This window comes from Folsomia candida, unplaced genomic scaffold (assembly GCF_002217175.1).
Source record: "Folsomia candida strain VU population unplaced genomic scaffold, ASM221717v1 Fcan01_Sc049, whole genome shotgun sequence".
NCBI classification, from domain to species: domain Eukaryota; kingdom Metazoa; phylum Arthropoda; class Collembola; order Entomobryomorpha; family Isotomidae; genus Folsomia; species Folsomia candida.
The window spans coordinates 27,923-40,671 of record NW_019091241.1 but is presented as its reverse complement, the minus strand read 5'-3'; the positions used below and the strand labels follow the sequence as shown (position 1 = coordinate 40,671).

General features: G+C 44.5%; 4 protein-coding genes across 5 annotated transcripts; 3 read left to right on the top strand and 1 right to left on the bottom strand.

The window, feature by feature from the left end:
* Positions 1-1,357: 1,357 nt before the first annotated feature.
* On the top strand, positions 1,358-3,955 carry LOC110862081 (growth hormone-inducible transmembrane protein). Its single transcript, XM_022111236.2, has 5 exons — positions 1,358-2,483; positions 2,565-2,781; positions 2,846-3,195; positions 3,283-3,439; positions 3,507-3,955. Exons 1-5 carry the CDS (start codon positions 2,237-2,239, stop codon positions 3,637-3,639), a joined length of 1,104 nt encoding a protein of 367 aa, XP_021966928.1. The 5' UTR covers positions 1,358-2,236; the 3' UTR covers positions 3,640-3,955.
* Positions 3,744-8,276, bottom strand: LOC110862142 (SEC14-like protein 4). Of its 2 annotated transcripts, XM_022111310.2 has the most exons (6): positions 8,076-8,276; positions 4,910-4,966; positions 4,603-4,825; positions 4,350-4,541; positions 4,179-4,259; positions 3,744-4,090 (listed from the first exon to the last, which is right to left on the bottom strand). In XM_022111310.2, exons 1-6 carry the CDS (start codon positions 8,259-8,261, stop codon positions 3,900-3,902), a joined length of 930 nt encoding a protein of 309 aa, XP_021967002.2. In that variant the 5' UTR covers positions 8,262-8,276; the 3' UTR covers positions 3,744-3,899. The 2 variants fall into 2 exon arrangements, with proteins under 2 accessions (XP_021967002.2, XP_035701153.1); XM_035845260.1 differs by lacking the exon at positions 8,076-8,276 and having other exon boundaries at positions 4,910-5,363.
* Positions 7,075-10,898, top strand: LOC110862080. The gene is made up of 6 exons (XM_035845258.1): positions 7,075-7,524; positions 7,588-7,973; positions 8,516-8,726; positions 8,803-9,187; positions 9,260-10,397; positions 10,529-10,898. Exons 1-5 carry the CDS (start codon positions 7,245-7,247, stop codon positions 9,570-9,572), a joined length of 1,575 nt encoding a protein of 524 aa, XP_035701151.1. The 5' UTR covers positions 7,075-7,244; the 3' UTR covers positions 9,573-10,397; positions 10,529-10,898.
* Positions 10,899-11,056: 158 nt separating this feature from the next.
* On the top strand, positions 11,057-12,187 carry LOC118433380. The gene is made up of 2 exons (XM_035845281.1): positions 11,057-11,522; positions 11,592-12,187. Exons 1-2 carry the CDS (start codon positions 11,248-11,250, stop codon positions 11,878-11,880), a joined length of 564 nt encoding a protein of 187 aa, XP_035701174.1. The 5' UTR covers positions 11,057-11,247; the 3' UTR covers positions 11,881-12,187.
* Positions 12,188-12,749: the final 562 nt, after the last annotated feature.

Sequence of the window (12,749 nt, the reverse complement as noted above, 5' to 3'; positions counted from 1 at the left end):
CCGAGTCGGTTCTCCCTTCTTTTTCGAAATAGCGAACCACAAAATCACATAAAATCTCAAGAATAATACCCCCCTGAAAAAAGTATGAACAACGTTGCAATATTTGAGACAATATTCTGAGGCTGGAACTCATTTTCTGATGAAAACTGCAGATTCTTGTAAATATTTCCAAACTGACAAAGACTTTTCCACATGTCGAACAATCCTGACTCGACCAAGGGTTGGATTCTCTCGAGCACTTTGGGATTCCCGAACCGGTTCGTCCCGAACCATCCCACGCTCCCCTGGTACGAATCCCCCTGAAAACTCATCTTGTAAAACTTGTTTACGTTTGAAGATCTTTTTGGGAAAGGAACTCCGCAAATATTTCCGAACAACTTGGGAAGTTTCAACCAACGCGGAATTTTCACAGAAGGAAATAAATGAAATCGTGACAAAGACTCGGAATTTAAGCAAAGTTTTGCAATTTATTTTCTGCTGATGATTGCCAATTTATTTTGATGGGCCGCTAAAAAAGAAGACAGTTGAAGGTGGAATAATTTGGGGACTAATTTACAGGACGACGTGGTGAGCTCCTCCGATCCATGGGGTGTGGACGACGGAAGAGTGGAGGACGGGGGCGGCATAGGCGTGGACGACTGGGCCGATACCGTTGTTGGGTCCGTCGGTCCATCCGTTTGAGAATGGGAGTCCAATTTGCTTGGCACCCTCGTTGTCGAGGACGGCGGCAGATCGGAGGAGGAGTTGGGGAGCGGCGGCAACGTAGGCCAAGGCGAGGGCAAGAACAACCTGAGACAAAATTAGGCATATTTCAAATCTGAGACTGAAATTACTTATTAAATTCCAGAAAAATCACTCCTCTGGCCACAGGAAATTAATTTAGCTTTGTGTTGTGAGCCACTTACCAAGTACTTGAACATTTTGGAGTAGGTTTTGGTTTTTGGTGAGGATGAAGTGATTGAATTAGTTGGCTACAAAGGCGTTACTGATCCCAAACCATGCTTTCCTGGGCTTTTATACCCCGCATGATTTTGTCCAGAGACGCCTCACTAACCCTTAAGTTGCCTCATAGTGCTCATTATAATGAACCCACCCAAGTCATAAGCACGTTAGAACATGGTTCATGCATCCATTAAATCATTTCACGAGTGGTTATTACCTACTCACTTACTTAATACGGAAGACGACAGTGCAATCAGTGCTGCATAATAAATCTCGCAATCTGATATTATCCAGTCAATAACAAGTCGATGTATGCATGCTCCGCTCAGCAGTTAGTTTTTTTTAAACTTTAAAACACAATTTATTTCACAATCAGGCTTCTAAAAGGTAGGGATTGCATCACTTCGATACGTGTTGCATTACATGAAAGAGCTGGCTGGCTAAATAAGCATTTTTGCACTAGGTTAGTAGTACACACGGTGTGGAGGTACACACGCCTAAGTAAATACGCCTGGATGGCTTTGTGTGGTGGTGGTGGCTGGGCGTGGTGGTCTGGTCCATCCATTCTCTCCCAGCCACAAAGGAATAATGGCACAACAAGAAATCCGGGTGTGCGACCAATGCTTAAGTGGCGTCTTGGATTGGCATTGATTGAAAGATCGCTCCCAAGCTAAGCAAATACCACACAACTTCTTGCCCCCTTTTTTGCAAGCATTCCTTCCATTCGCGAATTCTACTCTTCTCAATTCACGCACAAATATTTGCCACCCTAAACCCATACATGGCTCATTTTATCTCTGTGTGTATGCTCTTCAGAAGAACAAACACTCAGCCAAAACTACTTTATTTAATCCTTTAGGAGATCTGTATTTAATTAATTTGCGATTAATCTTAACTGGCAAAAGCAGAAGAGGTCTGAAGAATAACTATCTCGCCAAATTATTCTCAATTTCTCTCTCGCGAGTCGTGATTGAAGATCAGAAAGAAGTCATCTCTTGCGAGAATAAGGATAGTAAGTGAACGTCCTTGAACATGCTCCTGGCTTGAATTGCATAAGGCCAATTATTAGGCCGATTTCCATTCTCCTAAAATTATGCCAGTCCGCCTCTGGAAAACTGGTTTTGTACATTCGCGATGAATAAATGCCGTAACCATGTAACACGGATTTCGTAGGGAGCAGAAATAGGTGGATGAAATAGTACGAAATATGTACGAAATAGTAACAATTAGGTAATAATGCACGTTGCTTCAACGAGAGCAACCAATAATTTCATGGTCTTGTCGCCGGGGTAAAATGCTTCTAGGTCCGACTTCGCTGAAAAATGTGTCCCGAATTGCTGCCGACTTGACGAGTAGAACGCTATGCCACTCATCGCCCCTTCCGCACAGATCTCGGAAACTTGTGAGAACATTTTTTCAGCAGGCCAAGCAAAAATCCAAACCCGAGCAGCACAAGGTTCGACTGCATCAAAAACTTCGGGACACCGTTCTCGTCCTCGAGGCGAAACAAGGACCGGTGGGAAAGACGGTCGCGGGCATCGGTTCGTCTCATCCACCAACTAGTTCGTTGAACCACAACGCACAGCAATTACTTGATTTAATTGCTACGTGACCCTTTTCAGGCCAAGGAATTGTCACTGCGGGACTCGTCTTTGGGTCAGGCTCCCTCTTGTACTACACCCTCTTTGACCAAGATGATGGAGAAGTGTCGACACTCGTGTCGTCAAGTGGAGGAGGTCTCTACGCCCCCGAATTTATTAGCGACCGAATCAACACGGCGTACATGTACATGTTCAACTCCTTAGGAATATCAACCTTGGGCGCCGCCGCATCGTTCCGGTTGGTCAAACAAGCTCTTGATTTCTTCATACGCCGGAAATAAAATCGTGCTGAAATCTTGTAGCTTTTTTCGGAATCCGATCTTTCTGAACGCCATCTCGGCACAGCCCTTGCTCGCCATCGGCCTAGCAATGGCTTCTCAGTTCGCGGTGACCATGTTGGTGAGGTCGTTGCCGTATCGGGAAGGATTTGGTGCGAAGCAGGCTGGCTCGATCGCGCAGGCGCTACTTGTCGGCCTTTCCGCCGCTCCGCTCTATCTCCTCGGGGCGCAGTCCATCATCCGCGCTGGCTTCGTGACGGCCGGGCTGGTCGGAGGTCTCACCGGGGTCAGCACCATCCTCCCACACGACGCTTTCGCCAAGTGGGAAATCCCCCTTCGCATAGGAATGTACACCGTCTTGTTGTCATTCATGGGTAATAAATACATAGATAAGTACTTGTCGGAATTGGCTTGTGTGGATGGAGATTTTTAAGAACGCGTACATATTTTACTGTTTGCAGCACTCTGGTTCCTTCCCCGACGTCACTTTTCGTACACTTGGCTGTACAGGGTGGCCATGCACGGAGGACTCGTCGTGTTTCCAGCCTATTACCTCTTCAACACCAAAGCCATGGTGCGCAGTGCCACCTACTCACCTCATTTCGATCCCATTAATTCGTAAGTTACTGGACTCTGAATTATGTCAGCGGGTGTAATTAATTGCACTTTTGTGATCTTCAAATAGGTCCATGTCCTTGTACACGGACGTCCTGAACATTTACGGCAGACTTGCATTTCTTCTGCCTCCACACTACCTCATTTCAGGGGACGCTGGAAAGATGGGTTGCACCACTCGACCAGAAGAGTTCAAAAAGTGACTGGCAAAACCCACGCCACATTTTTACCCCGGACAAAATTTATAGTGCAAAATATTAACTTACGCAATACATCCAATCAAAAATAAACCTAAATTCCTAGTCGATCTGAGCTGATTTTGTTTTATTTTTCGAAATTAATTATTCTGACACAAAAATAAGATGCGCGATTTACGTATATATTTAAGCTGAAGAGAGGAGAATACTTAGGAACCTTGGAGAGTGTGGGGCAATAAATATGTCGATGCGTATGTATATTTGCTTTATGCTAAATGGATGTCGAAGGCCTTGGCGTCACCTCCGTACTCGTTGGGAAGAGCATCCTTCGGAATTCTCTCCAGCAAAGCCGCACTCCACTTTTTCTTATCAGAGTCAAAAATGTTGATTTTCGCCAGCGTGTTCCCAGCCAGGACTGGTTTGATGAATTTGAAAGCTTGCCAAAACACAGTGGGGGCTGAATTTAGTCAATTTAGAAATTTACAAAATCAGACTTGCTAATTAGCCAAACAGACGAAAGAGGAAATATTTATGTAGCCACGTACTGTTGACCAAGTAGGCGTTCACCAAAGTTTCCGGATAATTCGACTCAAAGTCTTTAATAACTCGGATGCTGGATTCAATAGCTGCACGAATTAAGAAGAACAATTATGAGGCCCTCGTCATCCGTGTCATTGGCACATAACAAGTGAGAAAATGGTAGGCAAATGTCTTACAATCCCAGTGAGCACATTTCCACAAGGTGAGGCCGTCGTTGTCCACGATAACGGAAAACTTGGTGACGCCCAGGTCCCTGCACGCAGCCATGATTGTTTCCAATGTGCGGTACATGAACTTGATGCTCTCCTCCTTCAACCCCTTCCCCAGAATTTTCCGACCATCCCATCGACCCAGTGGAATCAAGTAAACTAGCACATTCATTATTACCATGTTGCTACTTATTACTCTCAGCGGTTGATAAGGTCTCACCTGGATAACCCTGCTCATCCAATCCCGTGAAATACATGCGGAACTCTTTCAGAATTTCAGACGGAATTTCCCATTTACTGATTGTCTCAATCTCATTGGATTCTCGCCACTCGACTGATCGACGCAGCATTTCTTCCCCCCTTTTCACGTTCAGGTCTCGAGCTCGCAAAAATCTGAGACGCGTCGTTTCGTCCACGTTGAGGTCCACGGTGAGCGTGCGGAACTGGAACCAGCCAAATTATTCGCTGCTCATTTCGGACAAAATGCCACTCACTCACGAGATCAACCAGAAGGAGAAAAAATTTACCTCTTCGAAAACGGAGACCTCCTCATCGAGCAGGACCAACGTCATTGTCGACAAGATCTGCAAATTTGCAAATTCAATCAATTCGGACCAAATCGACGAGCACAGTGTTGACGTTTCGTTCTGAGGAGCGAGAATGGCAAGCAATTTGAGATAAGGCTTCTCTCTTATTCCAATTATTATTAACTTGTTCACATTTTCCTCAAAAAAAGATCTTCCGGATTGAGACGACCTATTAGCCAAACCACCAATTCCATTGCCACAACTAACTGTTCTACTCCATCCCAATCGCTTTAATGAGTTCCTGCATTTGTGCCTCATGTCATTTCCGACGTGCATGGAACTAACCAGACCCAATACAAATAACAGAAATGCTGACCCCTCACTAATCGCATCAACACAAATTATCTTACTTACACATAATCCTAACTATTACTGCACAATGTGGATGATAGTTCGCAAGACTCGAGGATTCGCACACAAAAAAGTGGACATCCGCTACTCTGGTGCATTCACACACAAACACAAACCTGTTCATTTGTTGTTCAATGTCAACAGCGATAAGTTGTTGTGCATTTCTTGATACATTTCTTCACACGTGCGTGCTGCAAGATGATCTCTTTGTTACCCAAATTGCGGAATATGCATATAATATCCAGCTTGATCGTTGTTTTATAGCAAAACATACAATAATCACGCAGTAATTGGCCCTTCTTTAATGTGTACAACATTTGTGGACATTTTTATTGATTTTATGTATGCATATACGACCTGATCTGATCATTCCGAGTGGTCGCCATATCTCGCGATAAATAAATAAATATGTGCAAAATGATGAACCATAATTAAATTATGTAGCTCTTTTGACGTTTTTTTCATGAGGGAGCATAACCAGTCACCATAAATAATCCGCTGAACCATGAGTAAAAAGTCATCAAAATGTTACTCTACGTGGGACAGACATGCTACGTTCTTAATAAAAGCTTGTTCCCATCCCGGTCTCGTTGTAATTTTTTTTGGTTGCGTATTCCATGAGGGCGTTATTAGCGGTATGGTGCACAACTAGACATGTTATCCGGAAGTGTTGACGGAATAATGGCTCCCGGTGGAAGGACGGGTCGTATTTCGTCCATTACGATTAGGACAGAGTGACACAAATATCTTGTGCAATTCCAAACCCTGCTGCCTGCCTACACATCCGACCGACCAGAACCAACTCTCTCTTTAACGTTTCTTTAACTCTCTCTTTATTCATATAATTCATGAGCTCGTCCTCTCACGAGCACGGCAGAAAGAAAGCGTGTATGCGGTGACCTAGGTTGAGCGGATAATTTTCTCCGCATGCGAACCCTTAAGGTCGTGGCTTCCGGCGGAATAAGATTTATTGCTCCTCTCTTCGTCTAATAACTCGGAACCTCGCGTGTTCACCAGCCACCGGTCCCCATACGTACGTACGTACATAGGACCAGGAAAGGGAAAAATCCCAGGAGATCTCTTACGCCGTATGAGCATAAGAAACGGTCTAATCCTCTTCACAACTGATGCAAGGCATCGTCCAAGCTGCGAGAAAAGTGAGAATCATGTATATTTAATTTGGCCACGAGATAGTTCTGTCCTGCGAGAGGCAGTGTTTTGATTAGGCAATTTATTTACGTAGCCGTACACGCGCCGTGTGCTATGTATTTCATTAATGCAGGAAGGAGAAAGCGGTCAGAGAGAGTGGCGTACGCTTCATCAGGAATGAAATGGGACTGGCAGTTTCCTCTGCAAATGAATCCCATTGCCTTCAATGGAGGAGAAAGAGTAGGACTTGGGAATATCCTGGTGGCGAATCTGCAGTGGGAGAGAAAGTCCGTCCGTCCGAACGTGTGTGTTATTGTGAATGGAGAGGAAGGGGCATAGCGGGCGGGGAAGAAGGAGAAAAAGTCATGCATTTTGCATCTTACGACGACGACCCAGTGTTCCAACCGCCCTATAGTTTTATGCCCTCTCTGCGTAGGTACGACTGTATATGTATACGAAAAGGAGGAGAGCGTCCGCGGGTGAATGAGTTGGAGAACGACCCGGATTCGGAGGAGACCCCAATTTCGGTGTAGCCAGCTTTCTCCTCTCCTCTGCTTTCACCCACTTTCACTCTCCCAGAGCTATTTGGGATGCAGGGAAGAGAGTTCAATAGACTCCTCCGCTCCACAAATAATCCCACTTTCACTCTCGCCCAAACCTCAATTGTCCATCCCTCACTTCCTCACTCGTAACACTTTATCGTCATGTGACACCAAAAATATTGGGCTCCATTGTTCTCCATAATTCACCCTTTTCATTTCCAATCTCGTTTTTAATGTCCAGTAGGAACGGGTCTTGTCCCAGGTGGACGATCCGAACCCGACTAAAACCAACCAACTTTTCTGGACGAGTCGTGAAAAAGAAGACAATAGTGATAAGGCGCTCTTCCGTTAATTGTAGCGGTCGTAGTAGTGGAGGTGTATATACAAAATCTGCACAAGTTGTGATAATGGTGCCCGTGCTGCTGGCAATATTGTCGTCGCTCATGGTGCGAGACGTGTATGCAAATAATCGGCACACAGAGGGACTCAATCGTTGGTCCTTCCTTGGCAATGGTGAGTATACTTAATTCTTCCGACCACGCAACAACTCATCTCCAATCTTGTCTCCACCCACAGATGACATATTCAGCGACCAACTCTGCCCAAACCCGATGATTGGAGGGAACGAGAATCGCATCATCAGCTCGTCGTCCTCCTCAAAGTTCAACTCTTCCTCAGGGGCGCTGATCCTCCGCGGGGACGGGATCAACCCAAACACGCCCGTTCCGAACGACATTTGGGCGCTGAAGACTTTCTCCCCCATGACCTTTCTCCCCTGCGACCTCAGACCCTCCGCCATCAACTTCCCCCCAAACAGTAACCAGCACCACGCTGGTGGGGGCGGTGGGAGGACAAACGCTACAAGTTCGCGAGTCGTCAATAAAATACTCTTCATGAATCTCAGCTTTCTTCCACTTGACTTTGAAGCTGCTAATGCCAAAATTTGCACAAAATTTATCAAGGTACTACTCCACATAAGCTTCTTTAATTCGAATTTTGTTACAAAATCAAACAGCGTTGGATGCATGAAATTTTGACGTAAAGCAAATTAAATATTTTCTTACGAGAGTTTGCAAAAAAATTGCTAAATTTTCCAGTAAAATTGCTGATGAGTGGCACACACTGGGAATGAATAATTCAGAGAACGTTGTTCTGCTTTTCGTATCCTGACTCCTAATAAAACTGTAATGGAACTTGATACGAAAACCAAATATGAGTAATAAGTCAGCCCTGACAAAATGTTTAGGCATTATTGACGAGTTGTGCAATGTATGGTGTGCAGTAGGCGAAGGTTGAGACATTGTGGTTACGGCAGGCCTAATAAATATGCGTATCCAAAAGTCATGTTTGTGAAACCATCATCATCATAGTTGGAGCTATGTTGATTTGCTAATTACACACGTCAATCCCCCAATCTGATCAATATTTGCTTGAATTTTGTAGCCAATTATCGTTTTACTAACAAGTGCAAAACGTGAGTTAAAATGTTTGCCCTTGTATTTAGCTCCAATTTGACGAGGAGGAGGGTGTGGAGTTGTCCTGCGACGAAACTTCGGTCGACCTGGACACCGTCGCGAACCATATCTACTGGCCTAGAGATGAGCGGAGGAGGAAGAAATCCTTCTCCATTTTCAGAAACCTGGAAAGATTTCTCAAAAACGAGGAAAAATTTAGGAAAAATTTCTACTTTCAAATTTACTTTACTTCCGAAAGTGGTACATAAATTACTCATTACGTTGCACATAAGATTTAATAGGAACCAATATGTAAACACTTTTCCATGGCTGTCAGGTCACAGTAAGAAGTGTACCTTGCAACAGTACGAGCTGAACCTGTCCAGTCTGGGCTGTAACTCGCGACGACCTCCACGAATCGAGCATGTTTGCGGTGAGTTCAGCTGCAAGGACCTCATCTTCCCCTTCTACGGGGACGGGAAGCGGGTCAAGTTGATCTGGAAGTCGGGTGAGATGAGGGAGGACGGGAAGCCGGTGCTCCTCTACCCGCCAGACTACCCCAGCACCACCACCAACGTCGAGAGGAACGAGTCCAGGTCCTTCTTCTACTTCAAGGGACGCCTCGACGTTCGCTTCGTCGTCTTCTTAACAATCCTACCCATCGTCATCTTTGGAATGCTCGTCTTTTCCCTGGAAATCATCATTTACATTACTTGCATGAGGTATTGAGGATCAGAAATATTTGGTCACTACCATTTTGCAATGCATAATTAATTATTTGCGCGACCTGACAGACGTTCCAGTTCCAACGAGTCCGGAAGGGACGCCCGCTCACAACAAATACTCCAAAACTCGCTCAACTTGTGGGAATCGATTCCCAACCGGCCGGAAGCCAGAACGGTGTCCTTCTCCCCCGTGACGACCAACATTGACCCGAATCGGGCGGTGGGGTCGGAGTCTCCGCTGCCCGATCCCAACACCACGCCACGTCGCGTGCTCAAGTCTGCCCTCAAAAAGTCGACGGAACATCTGCCACCCCCACCCGCGTCCTTCTTCGAAATGGAGAGAGAATACCCGCCCACCTACGTCGAAGCCATGAAGCACTAACCACACCTCCCTAACATGTCTCCAAAATAACTCATCCGTTTTACCTCAGCGATACAAATCAAGCATTAATTCAAAAGACTCGCAATAAAGATTTCAAACTATTACAACTACTTTTCACTGGGCCAAAAATTATTTCAAAAGTCGAAAAGAAATATCACTGGCATAATTTTAGTTTCCACAAATATTGGATCATTATGGGAAGGGAGATTTTGAGTTCCTGCTGGAGCATTTGTTGGCTTTCCTTTCAGGAGAACAACCAAATGTTCCGTTCGTCAGCGAGAAGCAAATTCGTGTTGACATTTGTGGTGAATTCCATTAACCTTCCGAGGATGAGGTTGTATAAACAAACATAATTGAAGTGAAGTGAAAACGGAGGCTGACGTTTCAGTCATAAACAACCAAATCCTGCAAAAAATCAGACTCTCCACATTTTCTAAACACTTCTCTCTCTCTCGTTCAGGAATTCAGGTGCATTCAGTCGTCGTCATCTGCTTGCTATCCGAAATCTCACCCCAATTTCAGCATGTGAAATCCAAATCCCACAAAATTCTGCACTTGTCGTCGCCACCAATTTTTGGGGCATCTTTCTTTTCTATTTTTTATTATGCAGAATAATGCAGTAAACTATCCAGAGATTTCCAACTCGACTGTTTTCCATGCATATTCGAGTTCTTTGGTCTCACAGAATGGGACGCACACTGCGGATAAGCACCGGTTGCCCAAGTGGAAGGACCTTATCGAGACGGGAATATTTTTTATGTTCTTCGTAACATTGGTTTATGTGGGAATTTGTGTTTTGAGACAGTCATTCAAACCATACTTCAAGTAAGTGACATTTCAACTTTGGATTATTAACTTGGCGTTACATATAAATTGTAATCCGGTTTCATCTCGCGAGATGAAAAATCAACGCGTCATCCAAGGGCATCTTAACTTAAGCTTTGTAAAATTTTCAGAAAAAACTCGGCGCACTCGAAACTGCTGCTTACCCGGAGACGAATGATTCGACGCTGTTACGCTACTCGACCAACCCTGAATGACAATAAAATGGCCAATAATTCGGTCAGAGGACAAAACCAGCATCCACTTATCAGCAGCTCCTTCATGGCCGAATGTCAAATATATTCCGTGGAAATGGACGACGAAAACACGGACGAATTTAACGACGACTTACTTCCTTAAATTTTGTCAAGTCTACGTAAAGAGATCTTTGAAAATTTGGAAGTCTAAAATTTAAAAAAAAACTCTTCTTACAAGAACCAAGCACGATTGTAAATGCACAATATTTTATTATGTACTCAATACAATAAGATTAGCATTGAGAGCACTTTACATTTTTATTTTGCACCATTTGGTCATAATCTCAATAGTTTCGATTATATAACAGCTTTTTCAACGTGTCTTCGTCAGTCATTCTGCAACGTGCATATCGTATCTCATACGTGGCTCAAGAGCGCCTGCATGCGCCCAGAATAGACATTAAAGACAATACGTAATAATTTGCACTAATGCAAACATCACCTCCCACTGAATAGGAGAGTATGAAATTATGGATGATGATAATGACACTAATTTCATCCAAGACAGGAAGATATTAGTTTAAACGTGCATACGCTGTTGCTGCTTCGTACATACACACATCTGCTCGAACCTTGGTCGTAAGGTGCGAAACTACATGGAAGCCGACACATTCGCTAAACCAATAAACCTGGGACTCGAATTTATCAACAGTCGAATTTATCTGGTCATGGAGTTGACGCCTGCAAATTACTCGAGCAAGAACCCCACCCGAGCGGCGGAATTGGAGGCTCAGGAGTACTCGGACTCGGACTCTCCACCGCCCTCAACCAATGGCAGTGTCATCGCTTTGGCCGTGGCGTCCGTCCCCATCATCGTCCTCATCCTCATCATCGTCTCCTTCAAGATTTGTGCCAGAGTTTGTCCCCCAGGGTGAGTTTTATTTGATAGAGACGAATATAGTAACTATTCATAAGTTCAAGAGAGGTGGGATTTTCGCAGACAACGCCGCAGTGACCTGACTTCTCGTCCGAGACGTATGAGCACTTTCAGCACCGTGTCCACGACGGTGCTCTCACGGAACAACTCGTCCACTCAGGTCGGTCAGGCCTCGTCGTCGTCGTGTGGGGGAAGTCACCTAAATTTGCACTACGTTCACCCGCACCATCAGCAGCAGCACGTGACGACCAGGGCGGACGGGACACCGCTCTTCATTGAGCTGGAAACGATTCGAGAACCAGAAGAAGACCAGAATGAAGAAGAACCGTTAAGCTTCCAGGTGAAAGCTTAATTCGTTCCCAAGTTCAAAAGCCACCTCAACAATCTCGCTCAGTGATTATATTAAAATGGTTTATTATTCACTAATTATCCTCCAATAATTAGCGTCAATTTCGAGTAATGGTTTTGCTAATTTAGAGCAGCAATATTTTACGGGTTATTTATTCTCACCATCATCGGCGACTTGTGCATGCATACAAAATTCCCTTTCTACTGTATATCTCGTGCCTATTATTTGTGTGTCCACCACAAATTATGCGTTTCCTGCCTGCGCAAATGAAGGTTTCTAGACGAAGAAAATGTAGAAAGTAAAAGTTGAGCGGATTTTAGAATGGTACTCTTTTTTTTACATAAATGAATAATAAAAGTTCAATTCTGCTCTTGCTTGAGAGCTGTCAAATTTACTCATGAGAATCTCTTTGATGTAGAACAGCACAAGAGAGTACACATTTACAACGAGTGCAAGTATACACAACCCGGTAGCCTACATTGCAACGCCAATTTTAACAATGCAACAGTTGGTTGGCCACCAGAAGCATACGCACTCAAGATCACTCTCATCTTCATCAGGATGCATTGTCATCCTTCTCTCCTCTGCGAGTGAAGGAAAACGAAATGAAAACAACACGGGTCGCAAATTATTCCTTGGCTCATTCGAAAGGCACATTGTTAACCAGTCTGAATTGGCAATTGTCTCAAATTGTCAATTCACTCCAAATCGCGTCGACTGAACGACTGTTCCCGTGCTGACATCACTGCCGTGCACACAACAACATGGGAAATCGTTAGGATTTGCTCGCTGGGCAATTTGCATGCACATTAAATCTGAATTTTATGCACTTTACAAGGTTTCACTATCGCTCCCTATTCACAATAATTCAA

Bases quoted from the DNA above. Each gene is read 5' to 3' on its own strand.
- LOC110862081 (XM_022111236.2), top strand. From the start codon at position 2,237: ATGCTTCTAGGTCCGACTTCGCTGAAAAATGTGTCCCGAATTGCTGCC. The intron at 2,782-2,845 runs GTTGGTCAAACA...GAAATCTTGTAG, and splicing joins GGCGCCGCCGCATCGTTCCG to CTTTTTTCGGAATCCGATCT. The intron at 3,196-3,282 runs GTAATAAATACA...TACTGTTTGCAG, and splicing joins CGTCTTGTTGTCATTCATGG to CACTCTGGTTCCTTCCCCGA.
- LOC110862142 (XM_035845260.1), bottom strand. From the start codon at position 5,245: ATGCACGTCGGAAATGACATGAGGCACAAATGCAGGAACTCATTAAAG. The intron at 4,542-4,602 runs GTGAGACCTTAT...TGAATGTGCTAG, and splicing joins GGATGAGCAGGGTTATCCAG to TTTACTTGATTCCACTGGGT. The intron at 4,091-4,178 runs GTACGTGGCTAC...GACTAAATTCAG, and splicing joins GAACGCCTACTTGGTCAACA to CCCCCACTGTGTTTTGGCAA.
- LOC110862080 (XM_035845258.1), top strand. From the start codon at position 7,245: ATGTCCAGTAGGAACGGGTCTTGTCCCAGGTGGACGATCCGAACCCGA. The intron at 7,525-7,587 runs GTGAGTATACTT...CTCCACCCACAG, and splicing joins TTGGTCCTTCCTTGGCAATG to ATGACATATTCAGCGACCAA. The intron at 9,188-9,259 runs GTATTGAGGATC...GCGACCTGACAG, and splicing joins ATTTACATTACTTGCATGAG to ACGTTCCAGTTCCAACGAGT.
- LOC118433380 (XM_035845281.1), top strand. From the start codon at position 11,248: ATGGAAGCCGACACATTCGCTAAACCAATAAACCTGGGACTCGAATTT. The intron at 11,523-11,591 runs GTGAGTTTTATT...GGATTTTCGCAG, and splicing joins GCCAGAGTTTGTCCCCCAGG to ACAACGCCGCAGTGACCTGA.